Genomic DNA, 23,489 nt, shown 5'->3' with positions numbered 1-23,489 from the left:
GGGGGGAGAGTGATGCACATATGGATTAGAGAGTGGTATAGAACGGGGGACATGTGTTACTGATATATTCCCTAATGGCGGCTTTGAATCAAAAACTGCCTTTTCTTAATCTTTTGAAGTCTTGTTTTGGTGGTTTGCAATGGAACCAAGTTTCTTTTATTAAATCAATCAGGCTTATTTTAGGGTTAGGTTGCAGTATTGTGTTATATTATCATGTGCTGTTCTGGATTGTTGTGTTTTTTTTTTCTCTTTTTGAACTCCGCTTTATGAGTGTGCAGTGGCGGTAACGAATGAAGATAACAGGGCACGTAACCCTTCCCAAACATCCACATCTAACCGGTGTGTTTTCTTGTGGTTTCCTGTAGGCCTCCAGCAGGCGTTTGACAGGGACTGGGAGGCCGGCCGCATCACCTCCAACAGCTACAGGAACGGCTCCGATGATGGCGTTCTGGCATACAAGCTGTTAGTGCAAACTGGACGCAGGGAGAAGCCCATCAACTTCAACCTGGTGTGTGTAGAAGTCAAGCCTGTGTCAGTTATTCCCGCCAGCAAAAGGGATTCAACTGGTTTACATGGACTGTGATCTGACGTTTAGTGTTTAAAGTGCTCTCTCCTTTTGTGTGTGCACGTATGTTTGCATGTTTTGTCCAGTGGGATTGGGGGGCTGGAAGCGGCCCACGCCGTCTCTCTCTCTCTCTCCATCCCGTCTTTTTCTCCTCCTCCCTTTTGTCTATCTTCCTCTTCTCTCTGTGGTGACTTTACCAATCACAGAAATGTAAAGCTCTCAGTGGGGCTGCAGCGTGCCTCTGAAAAACCTATTAACTCTTCATTCAGACCATTTGTAGTTCTGGGTGTCTGTGTGCAGCGTCTTGACAGTGCGATGTCTCCCCTAAGGGTCAAGCCTTTGGAGTTTGTTAGTGATTCCAGGCACCGCTTGTAGTTGAGAAGTTGGAAACTCCCCAATAGCATTGGAAATAATTTGCTGTATAATCTATACTAATAATCTACCAGTCCTGTAGTAAGACAGATAATTAGAATTGTCAAAATATTTGCATTTGTTGCATATTTGGAAAAATGATTCATTCATTTATATGCCTCACTATGCAGATAAACATGGTGATGGTTTGTGTTCATTTTTAACCAAGGCTTGGACTGTTTGGCTTTTTCAGTACATGACTTTCTGCATAGAAAAGCATCCAGATTCCATGACTACGTTACACAGAACTATCATAATCTTCTGAAAAACTGCAATACAGCTGTTTGAAGTGGATCCAGTCACCACTGTGGAGTGGGTGACAATGGCAGAAGTCAAGCTAGGCAGCAGATAAGGCCTTGGCTGGAGGTCCGGAGGACGCTTCGGCCAAGGCTTAGTATCAGCTAAATAAAACAGCGTGCATGGATACAGAGTTGCATTCTCTGGCTGGGAACAGCACAAAACACAAGATAAGAGCCTGGGGAAATATCCAAACAAAAGTCTTGGCTCAGATTGATGAAAACTCACCAAACAAGCCAGGTCCTTTTCAACAACACTGAGATCATTTCCCCCAAAGTGACATATAGCTCCGCTGTGTCTTATCTTTTTATTCATGTTTGTGATTTGTGGGCGAGTTCAAGTCGCGTGTGTCTACAGCCTGAAGACCTACCCGACTCTTAGCTCTTTCTTACCTATTAAGCGGTATTGCAGCAGCGTACTTCTCTTCCCACCGCTATTACTAATCGGAGCAGGAAGCGGGGGCAAATCATGGTGTGCGGCCCTGTGACATCACTTCCTGTGCCTGTGAGGGAAATGTATTCGCCGTGAGGCGTGGGGGCCGCCGGCGGAGCTGTCTGGGCTTCCTGTGACAGCTTGAAGACATACAGTTGTTGCGTATCCCGCTGCTAAATTCAATCCAGATCTTCTGGAATCCAGCCCTCCCCCCCCCCCCCCCCCCCTCCTACACCAACTCTCCTGCTCACACTACCTCTCTCTCTCTCTCTCTCTCTCTCTCTCTCTCTCTCTCTCTCTCTCTCTTTCTCTTTCGCTCCATTCCTTCCCCCCCCCCCCCCCCCCCCCCCCTTTTCCCTCCCTCAGCGCTCCACTGCTGTGTCCTCTTTCAATGAAGGGAGCTGAAACACGTGCTTTTCTTAGAGGCAGCGCTGTGTGTGCATTTGAATGTTTTTGAGTGTGTGTGTTCTACTTTTGTCTGTTTCTGTGTGTGTGTGTGTGTTTTAAAATGAGGACCAGATATTTTCCTACCCTAGCAAATTGCAAAACTAGATGTTTTATTTTGATATGCCACTCCATGGAATCTGTGCAGAAGGTGTTTTGGCTTCGTTGTGCCGCTGCTAACATTTCCCTCTGTTCTGGGCGACCATCAATTCCTTATGGCCTAGCCTGGGACTCGTGTTGTAGTTGTCTGTCTATCTATGCGTTTGTGTGTGGATTTATATGGAAGGCAGTAGAGAGATAAAGGTTTGGGGAGGGAATAGAAAAGGAAAGAGGACCTTTCTTCTCAGGGCAGGGTCGGTCGGTGGCGCTGGGCATTCTGGGTACCGACAGGGGTCAGGGGAAGCAAGTGTGAGCAACATTTGTACAGATGTTGTGTTATTTTTATAGCTCTACTCCATTTGCTGGGTGGCATTTCCTTCAGTGTTAACAACCAGGTTAACTGCACACAGACGCGCTGAGGGACTCCAGCCAATTTCTTTATTGTTACGCTAACTCAAGCAATTTTTCTCTCCTCAATCTCCCACTCATCCCCCCCCCCCCCCTTATAGTGGCTACAGGTTACCTGCAGGCTTATAGAAAGAATTTTTATATACGTTTAATCAGCCAGCTTTGGTTTCTAAGACTGAGATTGTTTTCTTAACGTGTAGATCAGAAGCGCACCGTATTGTGTTATGTGTGTGTGTGTGTGTGTGTACATATGTACAATATTGTACCCGGCCCCTCAGCCAAGGCTCATGAAAAGCTTTGAGCGACAGGTGAAGGAACTATAATGGCGGATTGCAGTTTGTCTAATTCGACATGTATCAATGCACTGGTACATTTCCCACTATTAAAATGAATAGTTGGTTGCGCAGCTGCTTCCTGACAGAAAATTGCTACGAGGCTTCCATCAGAAATGTATTCGCAGTGGTCGGGACGTCGGGCCTGTTGGCCAGCCAATATCGACTGTATGTAAAGGGAGAAGCTGATTCAACATTTTCCATGTTTTAATGTGGCATGATAATTCTGGGAAGCCGTGATGAGAAGTACGGGAATTCTGAGAAAGGGGACCGCTGTTTGACGTGTTGATTTTTCTTTGGTTGGAAAGAGAGAGGCACTAATATTTGACTCTTATTTTGAAAGCTAGTCCGTTCTCTTGCACTCATGCATGTGTATAAATAAGCATTTCTGTGGTCAACTCACCTGTAAAATGTTTTTGGTTAAATATTTATCATTTCTACAATATCTTTTTTTGGGTCCAACGTTTACATAACGGATGCAAAACTGCTGGTTCCGCCAAAAACAATCTTTCTTCCTGAATTTCACTTTTTCGATTTGCAAATTGTTCCTATGTTCAATTATTTTGTGGCTCTGCCCATTGTAAATTGGAAAAAAGTGAATTTAATTTAGATCCACATAGGTGTTGGAATATTTTAGGACAACAGAACAAAACTTTAATTGATCTCCTGTCTGGGTTTTGCAGCTGACTCGTCAGAGGCTCGTGGATGCCGATGGGATCATCAATCCTGGGCCTTTCTACATCTACCTGACCGCCTGGGTCAGCAATGATCCTATGGCATACGCTGCCTCGCAGGCCAACATTCGCCCGCATCCCCCCGAGTGGCTCCACGACCGCACCGACTCCATGCCCGAGACACGTCTCAGCAGTAAGTCCGCGTGTGCCCACACATGCTAGGATTCAAACCAGGACGCCTTACAGCGCAATTCTTGTTTGACCCAAGGAAGGAAATGTCAATAATAGCATTTCGCTCCAACTATAAAGCTAATTTGAAATGATAAAGTTCATACCTGTTGTACGGTGCAGTTGAACAAATTGCATTTACTAACTTTTTGTGGGGCTCATTGATCTTGATTGCAACATTTTTTAGTTTATAAGGTGGCTGCTACATGTGAGCAGTGTTTACCTCATGTGGTTTGAGTTATTGGTCTTGTCTGCCTCTTAGCTTTAAGTGAGGTAGTAGATTTTACAGTACCACTGCTGTGTGTGTGTGTGTGTGTGTGTGTGTGCGCGCGTTTGTGTGTGTGTGTGTGTGTGTGTGTGTGAGCTCAAGTTGCAAGGCTGAGGACCAAGACACAGCTCACCGTGGTTCTTCTAATGGTGCCTGTGGTGAATGCTATAATCCTGTCTACCATGGGGCCCTACCACTTCACACACACACACACACACACACACACACACACACACACACACACACACACATTATTAAAACTCAGTGACCCCAAACAACACGACTCACTCTTTTCTCATTTCCCTGCCACACACACTGACTGTATCTCACATTAATAAAAAGTACAGTCATGTTGTTGTTTGATCCCAGCCTGTGATTTTGTGCAAGTCAGGAAGTGCTCCACGGGGGAGGAAAATGATTGGATAACACAGACAGACTTGGTATGGGTGGGAAGCACAATCGGATAACTAGCAGGAAGTCCTTTGCTGGGTATGATTGGATAAGTAGCGTGACGTGTTTGACTGTGCACAAGCACCCTGGAGCAGATCTGTGTTGGCCAAAAGCCCAACTGGTGTCCTGATGGAGAGTTGTAGCTGACATTATAACGGGCTGAACCATGTTAGCAAGTGCTCTTCCGTGACGACCTGCGGGCCCTTTGGAATATAGACACTCACACCAAGGTCAGATATTCCCAAAACACGTTAAAATGTGTTGTTAATTACACAGCGTGCAAAAAGCTGAATGAACACACCGCTTTGACAGCACCAAATAGAACTGTGTTGCGGGGGTGACAGGCGAGTTTATGCATCTACATTATGCTTTATGCGGGGGGTTCTTGGGGTGTGGTAATTGCGGTTATTCGACATTGTAATTACCGTGAATCACAGTTAGCTCTGACACTCCACTGTGTCTGGAACTGATAGGTCCTCATTAGCCAGACTGGGCCACAGACTGGCTGGGTTTGAGTCAATGGAGCTCTGTTTCAGACGGCTCCTCCCACACACACACACGCACGCACACACACGCACACACTCACACTCACCTAACACACGTAGCTGCTCTTGGAACGAGGTTGGATTAGTGAGGGAAAGCCTTGATATTGCGGTTTTGTAAAATGATACCTGCGGATGCACTAAATGATCCAAGACTAATGATAGTTACTTAGAATAGACAAACTATCATCCGTAGATGTGACCGTTGTCGTCATGCAGGGCTGTGTAGCTTCTGTGTCCAAGGCCCCAATGTGCAAAACCATCATTGATTGCTGCAGGTCTAGTAAAAACTTGTTGTGCTTCCAGGTAAACAAATATCAAGTTATTCCCCCCTTTTGCTTCTAACCAATTAACCTTCCGATCATTGTCTCCTCATCCAGTCCCGGCCGCTGAGCCCATCGAATACGCACAGTTCCCCTTCTACCTCAACGGGCTCCGGGAAACGCCTCAGTTTGTGGAGGCCATCGAGAGCGTGCGCGCCATCTGCAGCAACTACAGCCGACAAAGCCTCCCCTCCTATCCCAACGGCTACCCTTTCCTGTTCTGGGAACAGTACGTCAGCCTGCGCCACTGGCTCCTGCTGTCCATCAGCGTCGTGCTCGCCTGCACCTTTCTGGTCTGCGCCCTTTTCCTGCTCAACCCGTGGACCGCCGGCATCATAGTGAGTGCTGGAGGATGTTTAAAAAAAACCGACGTGTACCTGCTCGCTCTTTGTTACCCACGTTAGACAAGCGCATCGCTTCGCCTTTCCTCTTCCTCCGGGCCTTTTAATTCAATTTTTTTTTTTTTTTTACGTGCGGTTCAAAAGGCGGCTAAGAGGGGACGGAGTCAAAAAGGAGAAAGGGGCTGCTGTGTGTTAGTGTAGCCTCAGACACCAGTGTTTATCTTGCGCTGTTTTGTTAGGGCCCGTCTGTTTAGTCTGGTCCAACACTCCCAGACCCCGACGTTGAAATATATGGGGAGAGGACACAAAGAGTTGCTCGGACTACTCGCTCCCACTCTAAACCTATAAAAACGTTGGTTTTATTTCCATCCTCCTTCCACTCCTACGCTCCCCCTCCTGCCACTAGAGGAGTTTCCAAGGTTGCCCGCAAACACGCTTTCACGTGCGCTGGCTCACAGACGCGCACGCGCACACTTTAAGCACACGGGCAGACGTGTATTTACTTGTGCACATGCAGTATGGACACGCACACAGGCGGGTCCGTATTTCACAAAGACGACTGCACCAAGCCCCCCCCTGGTCTTTCTCTCTGGTGGGTTGTATTTTATGACAAGCCGGGGGCCAGGCCACCCGAGCCCTTAAACAGGGGAGGAGGGGACCTCACGTTTATCCTTTTAGGCTTTTTACGAGCGAGATCAAAAGACAAGTTGTGGATCAGTGTCAAGTGTGACCGTTTTCTCTGTCGAGGACCAGCCCTGCAACTTCAACTACAACTTTTGGCTATTTTCACAGAAATTCATCCTAAATAGTGACATACCTGTTTACACTTAGGAATCAACCATATCTAGAGTGGTCACTCGTGATCTTGTTTTGGTCTCCATTGCTGGACAGACATACTCTGGGATCGCTCATTGTATATGCACACACACACACGCGCGCTCACACACACATACACACGGCTCCCTCCCCTGCCCACCTCAGCCCTCTTCAAAGGACTTGGGCCCCATGTAACCTGACGCCTGTCAGCTGATAATGGCATTTACTCCCAGCTCCTGTCCCGCTTTTGACTGAAGCCTCCACACACACACACACACACACATTGTGTGTACAGTTTCTTAACACCTTTATGATGTGCTTCTCGGCATTTTAATTATAATAATAAATTGATGAGCATGCCTGAACAGCTTTCAATAGCAGGTGTGTTTTTTATCTTTTGGACTCTAATTGCAAATTATTTCCATTTCCTCCAAATTAAGGCCAATGTTCAGGATCATGACATGCTCCACAGAACAATTTATTGCAGGAAATATGGGTATTTCTTTACCTAAAGATAACTGAGAGCAAGACCCATGGAATGGAGTCTGTTTTTAACCTTAATCCATCTTGTCCTGTGCATGATTAAATGTATAAAATCCCCTTCTGGTCTCACAGAAGTCTCATCCTTTCTCCCTCAGGTGTTGGTTCTTTCTCTCATGACTGTGGAGCTGTTTGGCTTCATGGGGCTGATGGGAATCAAGCTGAGTGCTGTTCCTGTGGTCATTCTCATCGCCTCTGTGGGCATCGGAGTAGAATTCACCGTCCATGTCGCTCTGGTTGGTGAAAATATAACACATATCGATTATTCCAAAAAAAAAAAAAAAAATGCATACCTTGATGACGTGACCCAATTTTCCGTCTGCATGTGTGCTGTAGGCGTTCCTGACAGCCATAGGGGATCGCCACAAGCGAGCCGTGCTGGCGTTGGAGCACATGTTTGCCCCCGTGCTCGATGGAGCCTTCTCCACCCTGTTGGGTGTCCTGATGCTCGCTGGCTCTGAGTTCGACTTTATTGTCAGGTGAGTTCGAATGGCAAGCCTCGTGAGAGAGATGCGACAGTCAATGAGCCACCAGTCATGCATGAAGGGTCTTCGCTTTCTATCACCGTTGGTTTCTTTCTCCTCTTTCACCCGCATCTTCATTTCATATTCCCTTGCTGTAAACCTCATCCCGTTTAATGCTACCAGTGACCTACCACACATACATTTTTTTTTCCCGATTTCCGAGAAATGCTTTCCAAGAAACGACGTAAACACGGCCTTTAACTTTCCCCACCCTCCTCTCCTCTTGTGTCTTTTCTTTCATCCTCCTCCTCCTCTCCCCTTAACGTTTCTCATGCCTGACATTTTAAGGGAAACCAGGGGGAGAACGGAGAGTTCAAGGTCAAGAGAAGGAAGAGGAGGGGGGGTTAGGAGGGAATAGATGGGGAAGCAAAAGGAAAGGAAGTAAAAAAGAGAGCGAGGTAGCAGGTACCTCCTCCAGCTAGTTTAACGGCCCTTGCCAGACATTTACAAGCATGGGAAGGAGTTACAGGGTGAGGGGCAAGAGGGCAGTTGTGGGAAGACAGGAGAAGTTGAAATTAAAGCCGAAAAACACTGTGGGGGCTCTTTTGTGCTGTTGCAAGCATCAGACTGAAAGGTAGCGACAAGCCACTCTACAATGGAGGAAAATGAATGATGCTCTGTATTCTCAAGCCTGGAGTATAATGGGAAGTTGAAGTAGCTGTAGAATTTGGTGGACCTGCTCCTTTAAGAAAAGGCAGCACTGGCGTCCATGTGATCGTTGCGCAGGCAAACTCTGTCATCTGCACAAGCCTACACACACACACACACATACCAACCTGCTCTCTGACCTTGTAATCATGGGGGTCAACGATGGCGTGCCTGCCAGTGAAAGCACACACAGCTACACACTTGGAGAGAGACACACAAACAATCGCACAAAAACATGGAGGCGTACAGGCCTTCTCTCCTCACCTCCAGTGGTGTGCTCTGGTTTCTGGCTCAGTCCCGGGGCTCCATTTAAAGGTTCTGCTGTTGTCTGAGCAAACAAAGCAGCGGCCCAGGACGGTTCAATAACCACGGGGCCTGGCTCGTGTTTTTCTGCTTGCGCTGAAAGAAATGTTTCCCTGGCTTTCCCTGTCAGCCCTGTGAATGTTTTCACTCCAAACAGCCCGGCAGGGCACTCGGCCTGGTATGTGGGCTGCACGCGTGCATGTGGAGATGTCTGTGCGTCACATGCGTGTCCTAAAAGGTAGCGTGGCGTTCACCCTCCCTGACGTGTATGAACACACTAACCGGGGCGATGACGCGGTTATTTCAGTTCCACTTAGGGAAACTGTTCTGATAATCTAATAAAGTAGATTACAGATGGTTGGGTGGCCTTTCAATAGTGTATAGTGTGGGAAGAGCTTTGCCAGAGACCAGGTCAAAGGTCAAGTTATGGGTACTTCCTGTCGGTGCTCAATCGCTGACAAATGTTGTTGAACATGAACTTTGGGCAAAAGTTCACTGACATTGGAGACCTTACTGTCAATGGCAGAAAATTGAGTATGATTAAGAAGACGCAGGGAATACATCCCAGTGGGGAAATCTGACCTTGCTTAACACGTGCCAAATGTTTCCCTATACATACATTCACGTATACTATTAACTTAAGTGACCAACAGCCACAACGAGTGTTATTATTGTGCATTCACAGACGATTTGATTTAAAACTGCATTTTAGGTGGGCGGGTTGTCTTCTTTTTAACTGACTCTATAATGAATGTGAAAATCACATGGCCTAATTTAGCGGATAGCAATACAAGTGTGTGTGTGTCCGTACCAGAACTCCCAGTAAATGCATTTTGCATTTCATTAAGTTCCCATCCTGTTGTAAAGTCAGACTCAGTGTCGCCGTATTGTGAAGGTGAGGCCACCCATGCTGGGAAGACAAGAACCAGCTCTCCTCACTTGAGGCTCCTCTTTGCAAAGCCTGCCTTCCAACATGCACACACACACACACACCTACACACACACAGTCCTTGATATAGACACCCACACAGATTAGTTACGAATGTGCGTTTAGTTTGAGGCCCAGCTGCATCGCATACCAGTGCATCTACACCTCAACTTGCCCATTTAGACCTTAACACACACATTCTCTCTCACACACACACACACACACACACTCGCAGGGTAGTCGAGAGTAAAGTGTTCATGGTTCAACAGTGTGTCCCTGATTACCTGAGAGCTTCCACTGGACAAGTGAGAAGGAAAGCCCTCCCTAATGAAGAGAGCTCAATTGGGGAGAGTAAAGGTGGGCGGGGAGGGGGGGGGGGGGGATTTAGAGGGGAGATTCGGGGAGTTTACCTGATACATTGGAGATTTAATTAGACTGAGGGGATTGTGGAGTGGCCGGGAATTTCACAGGGACTTAGCTGAAAAGAAGGGAGACGGAGGCGAGGCGGAAAGGAGAGGGGAGAGAGAGAGGGAGGAATCAACAAGTGAGAGAAAGAAAGAGACCAGGGAGGGGAGGCACTCTGAGGGTCCCCTTCTTCCTAGACTAAATTGTTTAAATTCTATACCCTTCACTACATTTGTGTGCTTCTCCCTCTCTCTTTTTTTAGAGGCAAAGAAGAGAGAGAGGGGCCCTGTCCTGTCCCCCCCCCCCTCCCCCCCTCCTTTCACATTCCTCAATGCTTTGTTTTCTCTATGTTTGCTTATACACCACACACCAAAGAGAGAGTACCCTCACCCCCATTATCCCCCTTCCACCAATACTTTTTGTTCCCTTTCTTCCCGTGCCTTTGAATTAACCAGCTCTGGCTAATTATGCTACTCCTTTTCTTCCTTCTCTGTGGCTTCTTAAAGACTAACCCTCTTTGGCAGGAAGTAGAAACACGCAAGGTAGATTTCTGTTTTGCTCCTCAAAACCAGTGTATGCCTGCATGTTGGTGGGATGTATATATTTTTATATATATATATGTGTGTGTGTGTGTGTTTGTGTAGCTACACACACGGACACGCACATCTTTGTGGAAGTGTTATGTTGGGCGTGTGTAGTGGTTGATCTTGCACATGTCTCTCCACGTCTAAACCTCTGTGCTTTGCACAGGTATTTTTCTTTCTTTCTAGTCGGCTCTGTTTCTCTTCATGTCTGTGTGTGTCGGCCTGGGCAACTCTGTTTTTCCTCTTTTGTGCCTGTCATTACATTTCACATTTAAATAGTAAATACCTTGTCTATCTTTTAAGAGGCGAGAGGAATGAATGATGTTGTGCGTGTAGTGTATGTTTGGCTTATTTGACCTATTTGGGAGGTGCCTACTTCAGTGTGTGCCTTTGCTGTGTTGCAGGTATTTCTTCGCAGTGTTGGCCATTCTAACTGTTCTCGGAGTGCTGAATGGACTGGTCCTTCTTCCAGTATTACTGTCATACTTTGGGCCCTATCCAGAGGTAAGATCCTCAAAATACAACTGCTTGTAAGATGGATCAAGGTTTACTAGAAATAGTGTGGGATCTCTCTTCATTTAAAAGTGTGAAAGCGGTTGGAATTAAAAGTTTGATCTACATAAAGCTTTACCTTCCCCTCCCAGGTGTCTCCAGTCGATGGTGGTAGCCGGTTACAAACTCCATCCCCAGAGACCCCTCCTCACGTGGTCCACTTCTCAGTCCGCCCTCACCGCACCCCCGCGGCCACCACCACCACCACCACCACCGCCTCTGGTGCAGCTTCGGACCTGTCGGACTCGGAGTACAGCTCTAACACCACGGTGTCCGGCATCAGCCAGGAGATGCAGAACTACAGCCTGCCGTCGCACAGAGGACAGCCCCGAACGGACGAGCAACAGTACCACCTCCAGGCCAGCAGGGGCCGAGGGGTCAGGACAGAAGAGGAAAGGAGAGCGGGGTCCGGGCACAGGCGCTCGGCCAGACCGCCTGAGCCTGCTGCCTATACTGTGTCTTCGGTAAGGGAACGTCCTGCGTCGTGTTGCATGCACGTAACGATTGTCCTCTTTGTATATGTTCTTGTTTGTCTCATTATATCTAAATAAATGATTGCCTTGCTCCACAGTCCTCTCAGGGTTGTGATTCTGGGCCCCAGCCCAGGACCACTCACCGCAACAGCAGCAGGGATCCCAAGAGCCAGCTGCATTGGCAGGCCCCGCCCCCAGCCCGCCCGCGCACGGACGCTTTTGAGACTGCTACTGAGGCTGGGGGCCACCGCGGCTCACACAGCCATAGAGAACGCTCAGCAGGCCACAGAGCCCGCTCGTCCCACAACCCACAGCCCAATCATCACCTCCCGCGCCACCACCACCACCACCCCCCCAACCCCGCCCCGTATTGCCAACCTATCACCACGGTAACGGCGTCGGCCTCCGTCACTGTCGCTGTCCACCCGGCCCCGTTGTCCAGCCATGGGCCTCCCGCTTCTTCTCACCCGGGATACGCTGCAACAGACAGTCACTGCCCGTCAGGGACGGAGTGCCCCGAGCCGGCCTCCCCGGACCCACATGTGCCCCTGGACACCCACGGAGGGGCCAGAGGGGTCAACGCGGAGGCCATGGAGCTTCAGGACTGGGAGTTTGAGGCAGACGACAGCGACAGTGGCAGACGGGCGAGCTGAGGTGAGCTTCACACCGCTTCAGTTGGTTCGCAGTGCAGACGTCTTTTGTTTCCATCAGAAAGAACTCACTACACACTCTGCTTCTTTTCTTTTTTTTACCAGTTGTGGAGGACGGAAGTACAACGGCCAAAGATGGACTCCTGTGTATCACTAAGCCCGCTGACCCAGCCTGGCTCAGTCCAGCCCAGCGTAGCCCCGCTCCGCTGGACCCTCGGCCCCAAGCAGCCAGGAACTCGCCAGTGTTGCCGCCTTGGTGCTCAATCTTACTGTAACCCAGTGAACTAGTGGCTTAGATATGTCTATCTATATTTAAAAGATGTATACATATGTAAATATGAGCAAAAAGTAGCTATGATTTTAGGAGCGTTACAACTCCTCATAACAGACTGGGGCCGCCATTTTATATTGTGTGTGTGTGTGTGTGTGTGTGTGTGCGGGCGCGGGCGCGTGTTTGAGTTAATGTGTGCACGCAAATGTGAGACAGAGGTACATCTCTGATAACTGCTCACTCATCTGTGGATCTGTGCCATTAGGAAGCTTCATCTAGACAAAAATACCTGTCAGCATTCACTGTTGCTGCTCAAAATATTATTTTTTTTTTTTAAGAATTTACATTTATAACTCTATGCAAATGTCTCTTTAAACAAAATAAGTGATCGGTTTTTGTATATGTTTGTGTGTGTGTGCGTTAGGGTGTGTGCGTGTGCGTAGTCAAGTGTGGGGCTGTATGATGTGAAGCTGTCGGATACGCCCACAGAATAGACTAACATTTACACCCATTTAACCTTGAGGGAAATTGTTAGAGTAATCAAACAGGCCTATTGTGTATATACTGTATATATATACATATATATATATATATATGTGTGTGTGTGTGTGTGTGTGTGTGCGAGCGCGCATTTGTGTTCATTATTGTATAAAGATACGCATGTTAAACTATTCATTTTGTTATCACAAACCTGTGGTAGTTATGAAACAATTACTGTTTAACTTGACACGCTATGCGTGCTATTTAAGACGAGCAGATATGAAGACATTTTCAAAGCTGTTTTTGTTTTGTTAGTTATCGCCTCTGCATTTGGAACCTGTTTCAGCCCTCAGCTTTGTGTCACTGTCTGTTAGGCTGCCCTCTGGTCGCATTTTACTGTAGGTGGTTGTGTAAGGTTTAACCGCAGCAGGCTCAAAAGCAGGTTCTGCCTCGCATACTGACATACGAGCAGTAGACTCACCTCGAAAAAAAAATCACTCTTGTCGACACGGGGACATTGACGTTACTGATTCTGGAACAGGGTCAACACGGGGCTCTAACTCTGTCTCGTGGATAAGCTAAAACTTCATTCAACATGGCACTTGACTGCATTTAAACGTCCTCTGCAGGAATATCTCGCCTCAAGTAGCTCTTTATTTCTGTCCAATCTATAAGCTAGCCCACGCTGCCTGCTAAGGGATAAGACCTATATGGCCTGACGATGTGCTCTATGTCTGTGTCTCAATGTACAGTCTATGTGTATAGACGTCTATATATATGTGTGTGTGTGTGTGTGTGTGTGCTGGTGCATCCTCTCACTCTATCTTGGCCCTCCTTTAGACACCATTAAGACGACTGGCCCCAATTTGTTATCAGACGTCCACCCTGACCACGGCTAATTAAAATCCACAACATATTGCCACGGCACTAATTAGACGGTAACGCCTCCGGTTCAAGACCCGGCCCCCTTTGACCCCGTCATCCACCTCCTCCACCGCCTTTACACTCTCACTTCCTGTTGAACATGTAAAGCTCTTCCCAGAAGTCCACCAGTTCAGCAGGTTTCCTCCTTCCCAACACATTTCTTCAGCTGCTTGCATGAAGTAGGTTGTTCTGTTTTGTTTTGTTTTGGGGTTTTTTCTCCCGATGTCACATTGGCAGTAGCGGAGAGACTTGATAGCTGGCAACTATTTTATTCATTTTACATGTTCTTTTGTTTGTTTCTGTTTAACGTTCAATTGCGATATTTATATTTTTGTAATATAAAATATTTGTTTTATTTTCTTTTTGTTTTTGTCATGATGCCAGTGGATAACAAATGCAGGGATTTTTATGTCTATTGAAAAAAAACACTATTACAGTTTAATGTTTTTACATTAATGGAGTTTGATCTGTATAAAGTGCTTACTAATGTTAAATAGGAAGAAAAGAGTATATAACATTTTACACTACAGGTCTCATCATAGCTCTTAGAGGATTTTAAAAGGAAAAAAAAATCAGTGGTTCTTCCAGACTGCCATTGTGGTCTTGGTTGGCGTGGATGTATGCTGTTTTCAGTTACAAAGATAAATGTATGCCATATAATTTATTTATATGAAAATTTATTTTTGTAGTGTACATAGTAGTTGTCAAGGTATTTGACAGAAGTATATTTTTAAAGAGTTTATATGTAATGATATACCATAACAGAAAAGAACCTTAAGGAGCACACTTTCACTGCTAACTGTCTTGTGAGACAACATCTACACCTCCCCTTCAGTATTATGTTCCGACCCTTGGAGAGAGACCGCTGTTTCCATGGGTTTGTCAAAGGCTAGCCATGAAAGTAGAAAATTGTACTAGCTCTCTAAATAATAATGTTCAAACACTGATAGAATTCTAACAAATAAAAATATTATAACTTATTTGTCTCTGTTCATAACTTTAATAAATGGATTCTTAAAAACGATTGCTTTGCTCCGACAATGAGTTGAATTTGTTCTTTTCTTTTTCCAAAGAGTTTTGTGGTCGAAGGAATGGTTTGAATTTTTGGGGTTTGCAGCAGTCTCTTCAAATTTACTACATTATCTTCTCGTCCAAGCAAATGTGCTTTCCTTTCCAAAAAAATATCAAACCCTCCCATAGATTCCTTGTTTAAAGCTGTTCTAGTGAGAGTCACTACAACAGAATCCCCTGCGTGCCTGGTATTCCCAATTAACCACAGCTAACCATAGCTACAGGTAAACATGACCTCCCCTCCCTCCATGGTGTCCTGCAGTGTAAAACTCTGACATCTGGTCTGGAGCCCTCCCCAACAGCCCACCCGGCTCCGCCCATGCACCCCACCACCCCCCCCCCCCCCACCTCTACTCCCCCCGTTCCTTATGATTTTGATTGACAGCTTTATAGACTGCAAGGAAATTGGTTGTAGTTACAATACAGCTGGCCTGTTCGGAGTAATGAAAAAGGGCATGTGGCCTTGAGCCGGGCTACATTGATGGGGAGAAAGAGAACGTGCCTTGTCAACTGCATGGGTGGCAGTGATTTATTCTCATACTCCAGGGCTGTGAGCGAAGGTTTTAGACCAACCAATGAGCTGGCAGCCCTTTGATCGGATCACAATTAAGTGTAGGTGACCTTTATGTATCGCTAATATCGACAGCCTTTTCTAAACCACTCTAAACTAAAAACAGAGGGTTGGTTTTTCTCCCGAGCGACGCTCTCAACCCGGACCTCACAAACGCCCGAGGAACTCGCTGACCCTGGTTCAGCGGTTTGAGGCAGGCAGGAGGCATGTCATTATCTTTTAAAGCCAAATAAGGAGTATACTGTTCCGCTGAATGCCGTCCAACCAACGCAAAGGAACAGACCGACATGGTACAAATGATAGGGTGTGTTTGGAAAGCTGGGTGGCAGGATGTTGTCAGTCACGGGTTGAATTTTTCTAACTGGGCTCGACACCGTTAGCGCGTTGCTCGATGGGAGCGCTGAGCAGCGGTGCAGCCTCACGTGTGTGTGTATATATATACAGTATATATATGTTCATTTGACAATCTCTGATGGCATAAAAAAAATTTAAAACGTTAGCCTTGTGTTTGCTAGAATAGATTTCACACATGTATGTCATCTCGGAGTTTGTCCAACTCCCCGGTGGAAAGCAGTGTGTCACAGAAGGGCTGAAAGGTGAAATATTTGTGACCACCCCATGCAAGTTTGTAGGTGATATGGTTCATTGAGTTCTAATGTTGTTAAGGTCTCTTTCACCAGAACTCCCCTCTGGGTCAAAACCAACACCCCCCCCCCCCCCACCCCACCTCTCCTCTGGCCCTGCCTTACCCTTTAGCACCCCTCACCTCTGGCCCTCTAACAAACACTCCAAGTTGCCCTCAGAGGTGGAACCACACATTTTGCGGAGAGTGCTTCACTGGAGCTAACAAGCTCCAGGTTGTTAATGAATGAGTGTTTCCTGTACCTGTCCTCTCAGCCAACAGAAAGGGGGTTGATGGGAGAGAAAGATGGAGGAGGGGACAAAGGAGGAAAAGAAAAAAGGCAATTAAGAAGGTCCTTCTCTCTTGGACTAATGGGACTGTTCCACGGTGGCTCATTGCCCAGACTTAGTGACAATGAAGCGGATATGTACTGTACGACAAAGCTTTTTTTTCACGTTGTAAAGTGAAATCCGCAAAAGGGAATTATTGATTCCTCCGCTCCAGTCCTTCTTTTACATCCAACTGTCCCCCCCCCCCCCCCCCCCCCCCACTCCAGATTTCCATCCCTCACTCGTTCCCTGAAAGGCTTTTTCCATCATCACCTGCCGGTAGGGCTAAATCCTCTGAGTGTATACTCTCCTCGACATGAATGATTGCTTTGTTGACATGACTGAATAGGACACACGCAAACACACCCATACACTCCCGCCAGGTCTACACAATCTTTATAAGAAAAGGAAGTTTTAAGAATAAATCTACTTGAAGCATCACATGGTGTGTTGATACAACTCCGGATCCAGATTCTTTTTTTTTTTTAACCTTTTAATCCTCAGACACCTTGAAAACCATTCAACTTTAGACTTGTGTTTCTTTTGTGCGTGTATTTGAAACAATATGTGTACGGACAAGTACTGTGAGCCAGATTTAATCAGAGAAGCTGGAGGTTCCAATCTGCTCAAACCTGAGTGACAGCAAATTAATGTAGAACAACGGTGTGTCTCAGGTTGCAAATATTAGATTGGTGATGTGTGATGAATTTACATTGGAGGGCTTAAGACAGAAACAAAATATTTCTGTAGTTACTAACATAATTATACAATAACAATTGTGTAAATGTGGGCTTTGAGTAAGCTATTACGAACTTAAAATCTAAACGTTGCTGATTGATGTCTGTCAGATAAAAATGTACTTAATAATACACAAATAGGTAAATGACTTAACCTAGCATAACGCCTTGAACCACTGCAAAGTTAAAGCTGCCATTCCGATACTCTGTGTTCCTGCATGGATGAAACAAACAAGAAAATATATGTTCATTAGTAAAATACATGTAATGGTATGACTCCTCTCAGAGGCTCTGAAATCATAACAAATCCTATTTCTCTTCTATTTCTCTTCTATTCTGTTCTATACTATTCTCACAGTGGGTGGTTTTGGGCGGGCTTTGGTGCTGGTGCTCAGTCCAAACCCTGGGACCAGTTTGACTTGGCTGACTGCTTTATCTCCCACAGAGGGAGTTTGTTCTCCCAACAAGAGTGATCCAAAAGAATGTGAGGTCCAAGTCCCCGGTGGCCGGACTTACATAAACTTGAAGTTAAAGCTCAGTTCTGCAGGCTGCATTGGTGAATTGTAACAAACGAGCCCTCATGAGAACTATGCTCGGCATCTGACCCGATGTAGAGCAGTGATGCATGGCTGCCTACGGATTCTGAGCGTATATCTGTGCTAAGTAGTGTTGCAAGAGCATCTGTGCTCTGCTTCTCCTTCTTTTCTCTCAGTTGTTGTGGTTGACAGCAATCACCGTTGGAATTCAGCTTTCTGAAGTCATTTTTGATGAAAGAAGATGATTGAGTTGCTTTTAACATGCCCCAAGTGTGCACAGAGAAGCAACTTATATATACATTTCTTTTAGTATAAAAAAGTATTAAAAAAAAATCAACACAGTTTATAAATCCTATAGGATTGTGCCTATTATCTGGTCCATTATAGGTTTAGTCTCCACAGCTCTGGGTTGGATGTATTGCCCACACATTTTCATCCCACTCAGGATGGATTCTGGTGACTTTAGTGATCTCTTATCTCAAATGAATTGAATAATTCAATGTTGTTCAAGGATAATCCCCATCAGCCTCAGCTATACTTTGTGTTTGGTGCTATTTATCTTTTTAGTTAAAGAAAGACGGGGAACCTGGTCAACATTACAGCTGTTGAGTAGCCGCGGGTTGGTATGCCGTCTTAGTATTAAGCTCAGCGTCATAGAGCCACTTGCATGCCAGTAGACTCAGATATTCACATCCATATTTTTACATAATACATTTTAAAATGGATGTATAACATTCAGATAATCATTCTAACCCTTTTACCCCCCCATATTTTAGTTTTACATCATTCACACATGATATGTTTCGTAGAAAAGCTTTCTTTTGACTTCCTCACTCACTCACTACTACTACAGCTCTCCAGGAATCCAAACAGCAGTGGGCTAGAGAACAAGAGCGAGGGAGGCAGAGCGCCGAAGAGGTCCAACACAGCCAGGGAACCACATCCAATTCTTAGAAACAGATGACATGATTCACTATGCATTCAGCTGCTTTCAAAGGCTTCTGCCGCAAGAGCCAAAGATTGTATCTCCCTCACTGTCCGCAGTAAAAAGCTCAAGAAATGGGCCAAGATTATTATTACTGCTGGCTGTTGTTGCTGAATTCAGACAACAGGCTGAATGAAATGCTGATGTGTCATTTGTAGTATTTTTCACCAATGTTCACAGCCTCATATGCTTCTGCTGTGCGGCGAAGGTTCAGACCACCCAACTCACGTTGGAGGTTAAGAGGTCTGAAAAAAGTGGGTTAGTTACAATACAATCAAAAAAGAGGAAATGCATCGTGGCAAGGACCGATAAAGAGATAAAGCGTGAGAGAGAGAGAGAATGAAGAAAAAAAGGTGCAATCAAGTCATTGAGAAGGAGTCAAAAAAAAAGGTTTGGGAGTAAAGACAGATGGAAAATGGCGGGAGGAAGAGAGTGAAGGTGGGGGGGGGGGGGGGGGCGTTGCAGGATGGTTGATGGTGGATGGGAGTAGCCGTATGAGAGTAATTATAATGACTGATGTTGTTTACTCCCATTTCCCCCTCGCATCATTTATTCTGTGGAGGTGGAAAACCCACCCACCCTCTCTTTGTGTCACAGTTGAGTGCTGCGGAGCGGTGCCAAGACAGCGTCATCATCTTCCCTCTTCCGCTTACACTGGAAGCATTTATCCAGCGCTCTGCTTCTCTCTTTCCCTTCCTTCACCTATTTTCTGCATCAATCAGACTTCACTCTTCACCTCGTATCTGCCGTTGTCCCCCTCCGCCCCCCCCCCCTCCCCCCCGCTCCCTCTTTCCGTTTTTTTGTTTTCATTACTGCAGTGTTGACACGGCAGTGTGTGACTGCTGTGATGGGCCGAGCACATGTAAGATGTTAGCATGATGTACGGCCGTTTACACTCAAGATGACAAACTGAGGTTGGATGTTGTCATCCTTTCTTCCTTTTGTTTAATGTAGTCCTGGTGGCACGCACGCACACACGCACACACACCAGATGAGCACGCACCACCCACCTCTTTGTTTAAACTATGCTGTATGTCTTGGCCAGCAAAACATGCAACAACGTATGGAAACAGATGCGTCATCTGAAACACAAAGGGGGCAGAGGAGGGAGAACGAGAGACCAAGAGAAACCCAGAACTAAATATTTTCATCTGTGGCTGGGAGTGTTGAGTGAATACAGGATTCTGCAAAGCCCAAACTGGAGGATGTGACTTCACATGCTTTTAACACTTTGTACAAACGAGGAAGGTATTCATATGTAGGTCTTAAAGGAAATAATAGTGGTACAAATTACTAAAAGTACAGTAAAGTTGAGGAAGGTCTTTCCTTGGTGATGATGGTAAACACTCTGGAATTTGCTAATGATCTGCTCATTCACAAAGAGGAGAGGGGCGAATTTTTTCCCCTTCCATCGGTGCTTATTGATTCTGGCACCATGACAGATGCCTAATGAGAAACAGGGCTGGAGGAGAGCTCCGAGGACCCGAGAGGGAGCCCCAGACTGAATCAACGCACAGACACATGCACAGTAAATATATATATATGTATATATAAGATATGAGCACATTCATGCCCGATAGATCAGTGTGTACGGTATTCACACACACCGAGGGAACGTTGAATGGCAGAGGGGGGTTGTCAATTTAGGTTCCCAAGCCTCCTGTGCGCATGTCGACGTGTCCTTGAAGCAAGAAAAACTCTTTCGTGAAGGTTGCCCAAACCACAAGTCCAACACACGCACCTGCAGACACACACACACACACACACACAAATAAATAAACATCTGAAACAGTTCAACTAAACAGCAGTGCTGTGTGTTATTTTCCTTCATATCATATATTCTCATACCGTTTTGCCACTGATGAACCAAATCAAGCTTGTGGTCCAATCCTCTCACAAACACTCACACACATAGACATGCACACTCGAAACATCAACAGAGACATGATTGGAGTGGAAGCTGTCGGAGAAAGGATTTTAGAGCAGGAAGTGTGTAATTATCGTGGACAGAGGGGCAGATAGATGGATGTGTGTGTGTTTAACACTCCCTCTCAATTTCCCTGCAATCTACCGTACTAATGGAAAGCAGGTGTGTGTGTGTGTGTGTGTTTCTGTGCGGTGCCTTAAGAGTGTGTATGAAACAGTACATCTCAGTACCAATGGCAAAAGTTGTATCGGGGGGGGGGGGGGGGCGATTTTTCAGGTCAAGTGGAGGCATCTGGGCTCCGATACAGCCAGGAGTGATGTGCTTAAAATGGTGTCCCTCCTTTCTGCTCCAATTTTCAACTAAACACATTGTACGTACACCAGATTTTTGAGCATGATTATTATCAGTAGTTTTCAGAAACCTGTGACGGTGTCATCGTTATTGTTAACCAAATCATAGAGGCATGACAGAGATGATCTGCCAGTGAAAGGGACAATTAGAAGTGAGAGGTTAGATGTAACAGCTGCAGTTTTATTGGCAATGATTTTCTTACTGACTGATTGCACATGTACAGTCTCAGCTTGGTCTCTTCTTACTGGTTGATTACCCAAGTGTGGCAAGCAGCTGTGTTATATACAAGCATCTATAATCAGAGGGAGAACCAAATAAACTTGTGGAACTTTCTCTCTCTCTCTTTCTCTCTCTCACACACACACACACACATGAAAGCAGAATACTGACTGTCTACCATCTGTATGTTCACACAAACAAACAAAAGTGTTAATGTAATTCATAATTGGGAAAACTCAGTTCATGATTAAATACAGTATTTGTGTGTGTGTCCGTGCCGATGTGAACAGGCGTATGGGCCGGTTCTGTTTCAAATTGGTCACAGAGCATCTCTGTCTTTCTCAACCAATCCTCAGCTTCCTCTGACAGCAATAAACAAGCATGCTTTCAAAAAGGCCCGGAAAACGTGTGTGTCCTTGGGACAACACGTGTTTGTGCACGAAAGAGAAAGAAGGATGCTGTAAATATTTGTTCTACATGATTGTCCGATTGTTTGTACTCATGTGTTTGTACTCTCGTGTTTAAGTCCCTTGGGTGTGAATGAAGGGGCTATGTAAGGTAGGATGCTCAAGGCAGGATGTTACACACATCTTCTGTGCATTGTAAGGCTTTAGACTGAAGCCCTCTAAACTGTAAAGGCTACGTAGGTCTCTTGATTTCCTTTTAAGGTGCCTCTGTGTTGCGTTTTTATTCCTACTTTCAGGTGTTTTTTGTGTTGATGTGTAAAATTTGATTGGGTTGTGTGTAAAACACTGGGGAAGGCGGTTGTGGCATAAAAATAAGCAAAACAGACAAAATTGTGTCAGGTGCTGGTTGTTTTCACTACTAGAAAAGTTGTCAATACCCAAGTTGATCTTCATTCCCACAATTCAGCCGGTTTCTTTATGATGATAAAGGATTAAAATATAAAAATGAATATTTAAATATTTGTTTTTCTTGTCTCTTGTTTTCATGAAAACTGTGCTGCGTCAAACCTTATGGGACATTAACTGCGGGGCAACCAAACTATTGACCCAAATGAGCCCCCAAAAGCACGCCGAACCAAAGAAAGCAACAAAAAACACACACAACCACACGAATGCAGGCAGACCCAAAAAAAAAGCTCCTTTAAACTTTTACGTGAGTCACAAATCCATTTATGAGGGCTGGACTCTGTCTGGAAACACCTCTGGCAGCTCTTCCATTATCTTCAGAAACTGCTCTATTCGCTGCATCTCTCTCTCTCCCTCTCCCTCTCTGTCTACCTCTCTCTCTCACTCACAGCTAGACATTCAGAGTAAAGCCCAAACGGATCTAAAGATTTTATACGGCACATTCCTCTACTTTAATTTGAATGTCTCCTTCCTTTCCCCCTCCATAGCTTTAACTGTTCTCGGGGCAGAGGGACAGCAATTTCATCCAAACAAAGACCAGAGTTGATAAGCAGACGCAGATACACAAATGTTCACATGTTTTAAAGGGTGAGACTAATTCTGAGTGACAGAGACGTGATTGCAATGCTGGAGTTGTGTCGAACGCCGTCTTCACTCAGACTTTTAGCACGGCGCGTGATAGCTCCCACGGAGAGAACAAGCTTTCATGAGAAAGAAAAAGAAGAAGATGCATGAGAGAAAAAGCAAAAAACGTATTGAAAAGCAGAAATCAAGGGCCAAGTTGGAAATGACAAAGTAAACAAATAGGGGTGTGAAAGCAATGTTGTTAGTGAAAGGACATTATCAATCCAATCCAATTGTGTCTCCACTTCACTGTTTGCTAACTGACCTTAGTCTGGCCTTTGAAACCATTTCTGCATTAGTTTAAGAATGTACAGCATGAACGAGCTTAACATCCGAGTTGTGACGATGTACACTTATATTCCGCAGATTGATTTTGGTTGTGATGAAAGTGTGCATTCGTATGTGTGTCTTAAAAAAAAGCTGAGGATAAAGTAGGTTTTGTGCTCCAAAACGCCCAATGGGGTGCAAGAATGAATAAAATAGAGCACACAAACACAGCTCAATCTTGCTTATCGCAGAGCTCATATTTTCCCTTTTGTGGTATCCAGCAGGAGACCCACCGCACGCACACAGCAGCACAGGCCATCACACGGAGCAAGGCTTGCTGTGTGGTGCACTGCGGCCACAACAGCAGAGCCAGGATGATAATGGCTTTGGTCTGGATCGGAACCGGTAATAGGATTAAATTGGATCAGGACCCACTAATTTGTCAGCAGCTGTGGCAGTCCATGTC

The 23,489-nt window shown here is 45.7% G+C and overlaps 1 protein-coding gene across 3 annotated transcripts in view; it reads left to right on the top strand.

Annotated features, from left to right (window-relative positions):
* Nucleotides 1-14,904, top strand: part of ptch1 (patched 1) — a 42,701-nt gene extending 27,797 nt beyond the window's left edge. For 2 of the 3 annotated variants that reach the window (XM_062562261.1, XM_037483186.2), the window contains 9 exons: nucleotides 366-508; nucleotides 3,672-3,855; nucleotides 5,531-5,811; nucleotides 7,269-7,406; nucleotides 7,507-7,649; nucleotides 10,967-11,066; nucleotides 11,207-11,578; nucleotides 11,686-12,241; nucleotides 12,343-14,904. In XM_062562261.1, coding sequence (XP_062418245.1) covers nucleotides 366-508; nucleotides 3,672-3,855; nucleotides 5,531-5,811; nucleotides 7,269-7,406; nucleotides 7,507-7,649; nucleotides 10,967-11,066; nucleotides 11,207-11,578; nucleotides 11,686-12,240 — 1,916 coding nt within the window. In that variant the 3' untranslated portion in view covers nucleotide 12,241; nucleotides 12,343-14,904. Of the gene's footprint in view, nucleotides 1-365; nucleotides 509-3,671; nucleotides 3,856-5,530; nucleotides 5,812-7,268; nucleotides 7,407-7,506; nucleotides 7,650-10,484; nucleotides 10,521-10,966; nucleotides 11,067-11,206; nucleotides 11,579-11,685; nucleotides 12,242-12,342 lie in introns of those variants that run through there. The other variant, XM_062562262.1, reaches the window with a different exon arrangement.
* Nucleotides 14,905-23,489: the final 8,585 nt, after the last annotated feature.

This window comes from Pungitius pungitius, chromosome 5, assembly GCF_949316345.1.
Source record: "Pungitius pungitius chromosome 5, fPunPun2.1, whole genome shotgun sequence".
Lineage (NCBI taxonomy): Eukaryota > Metazoa > Chordata > Actinopteri > Perciformes > Gasterosteidae > Pungitius > Pungitius pungitius.
This window is presented reverse-complemented; position numbering and strand designations above follow the sequence as displayed.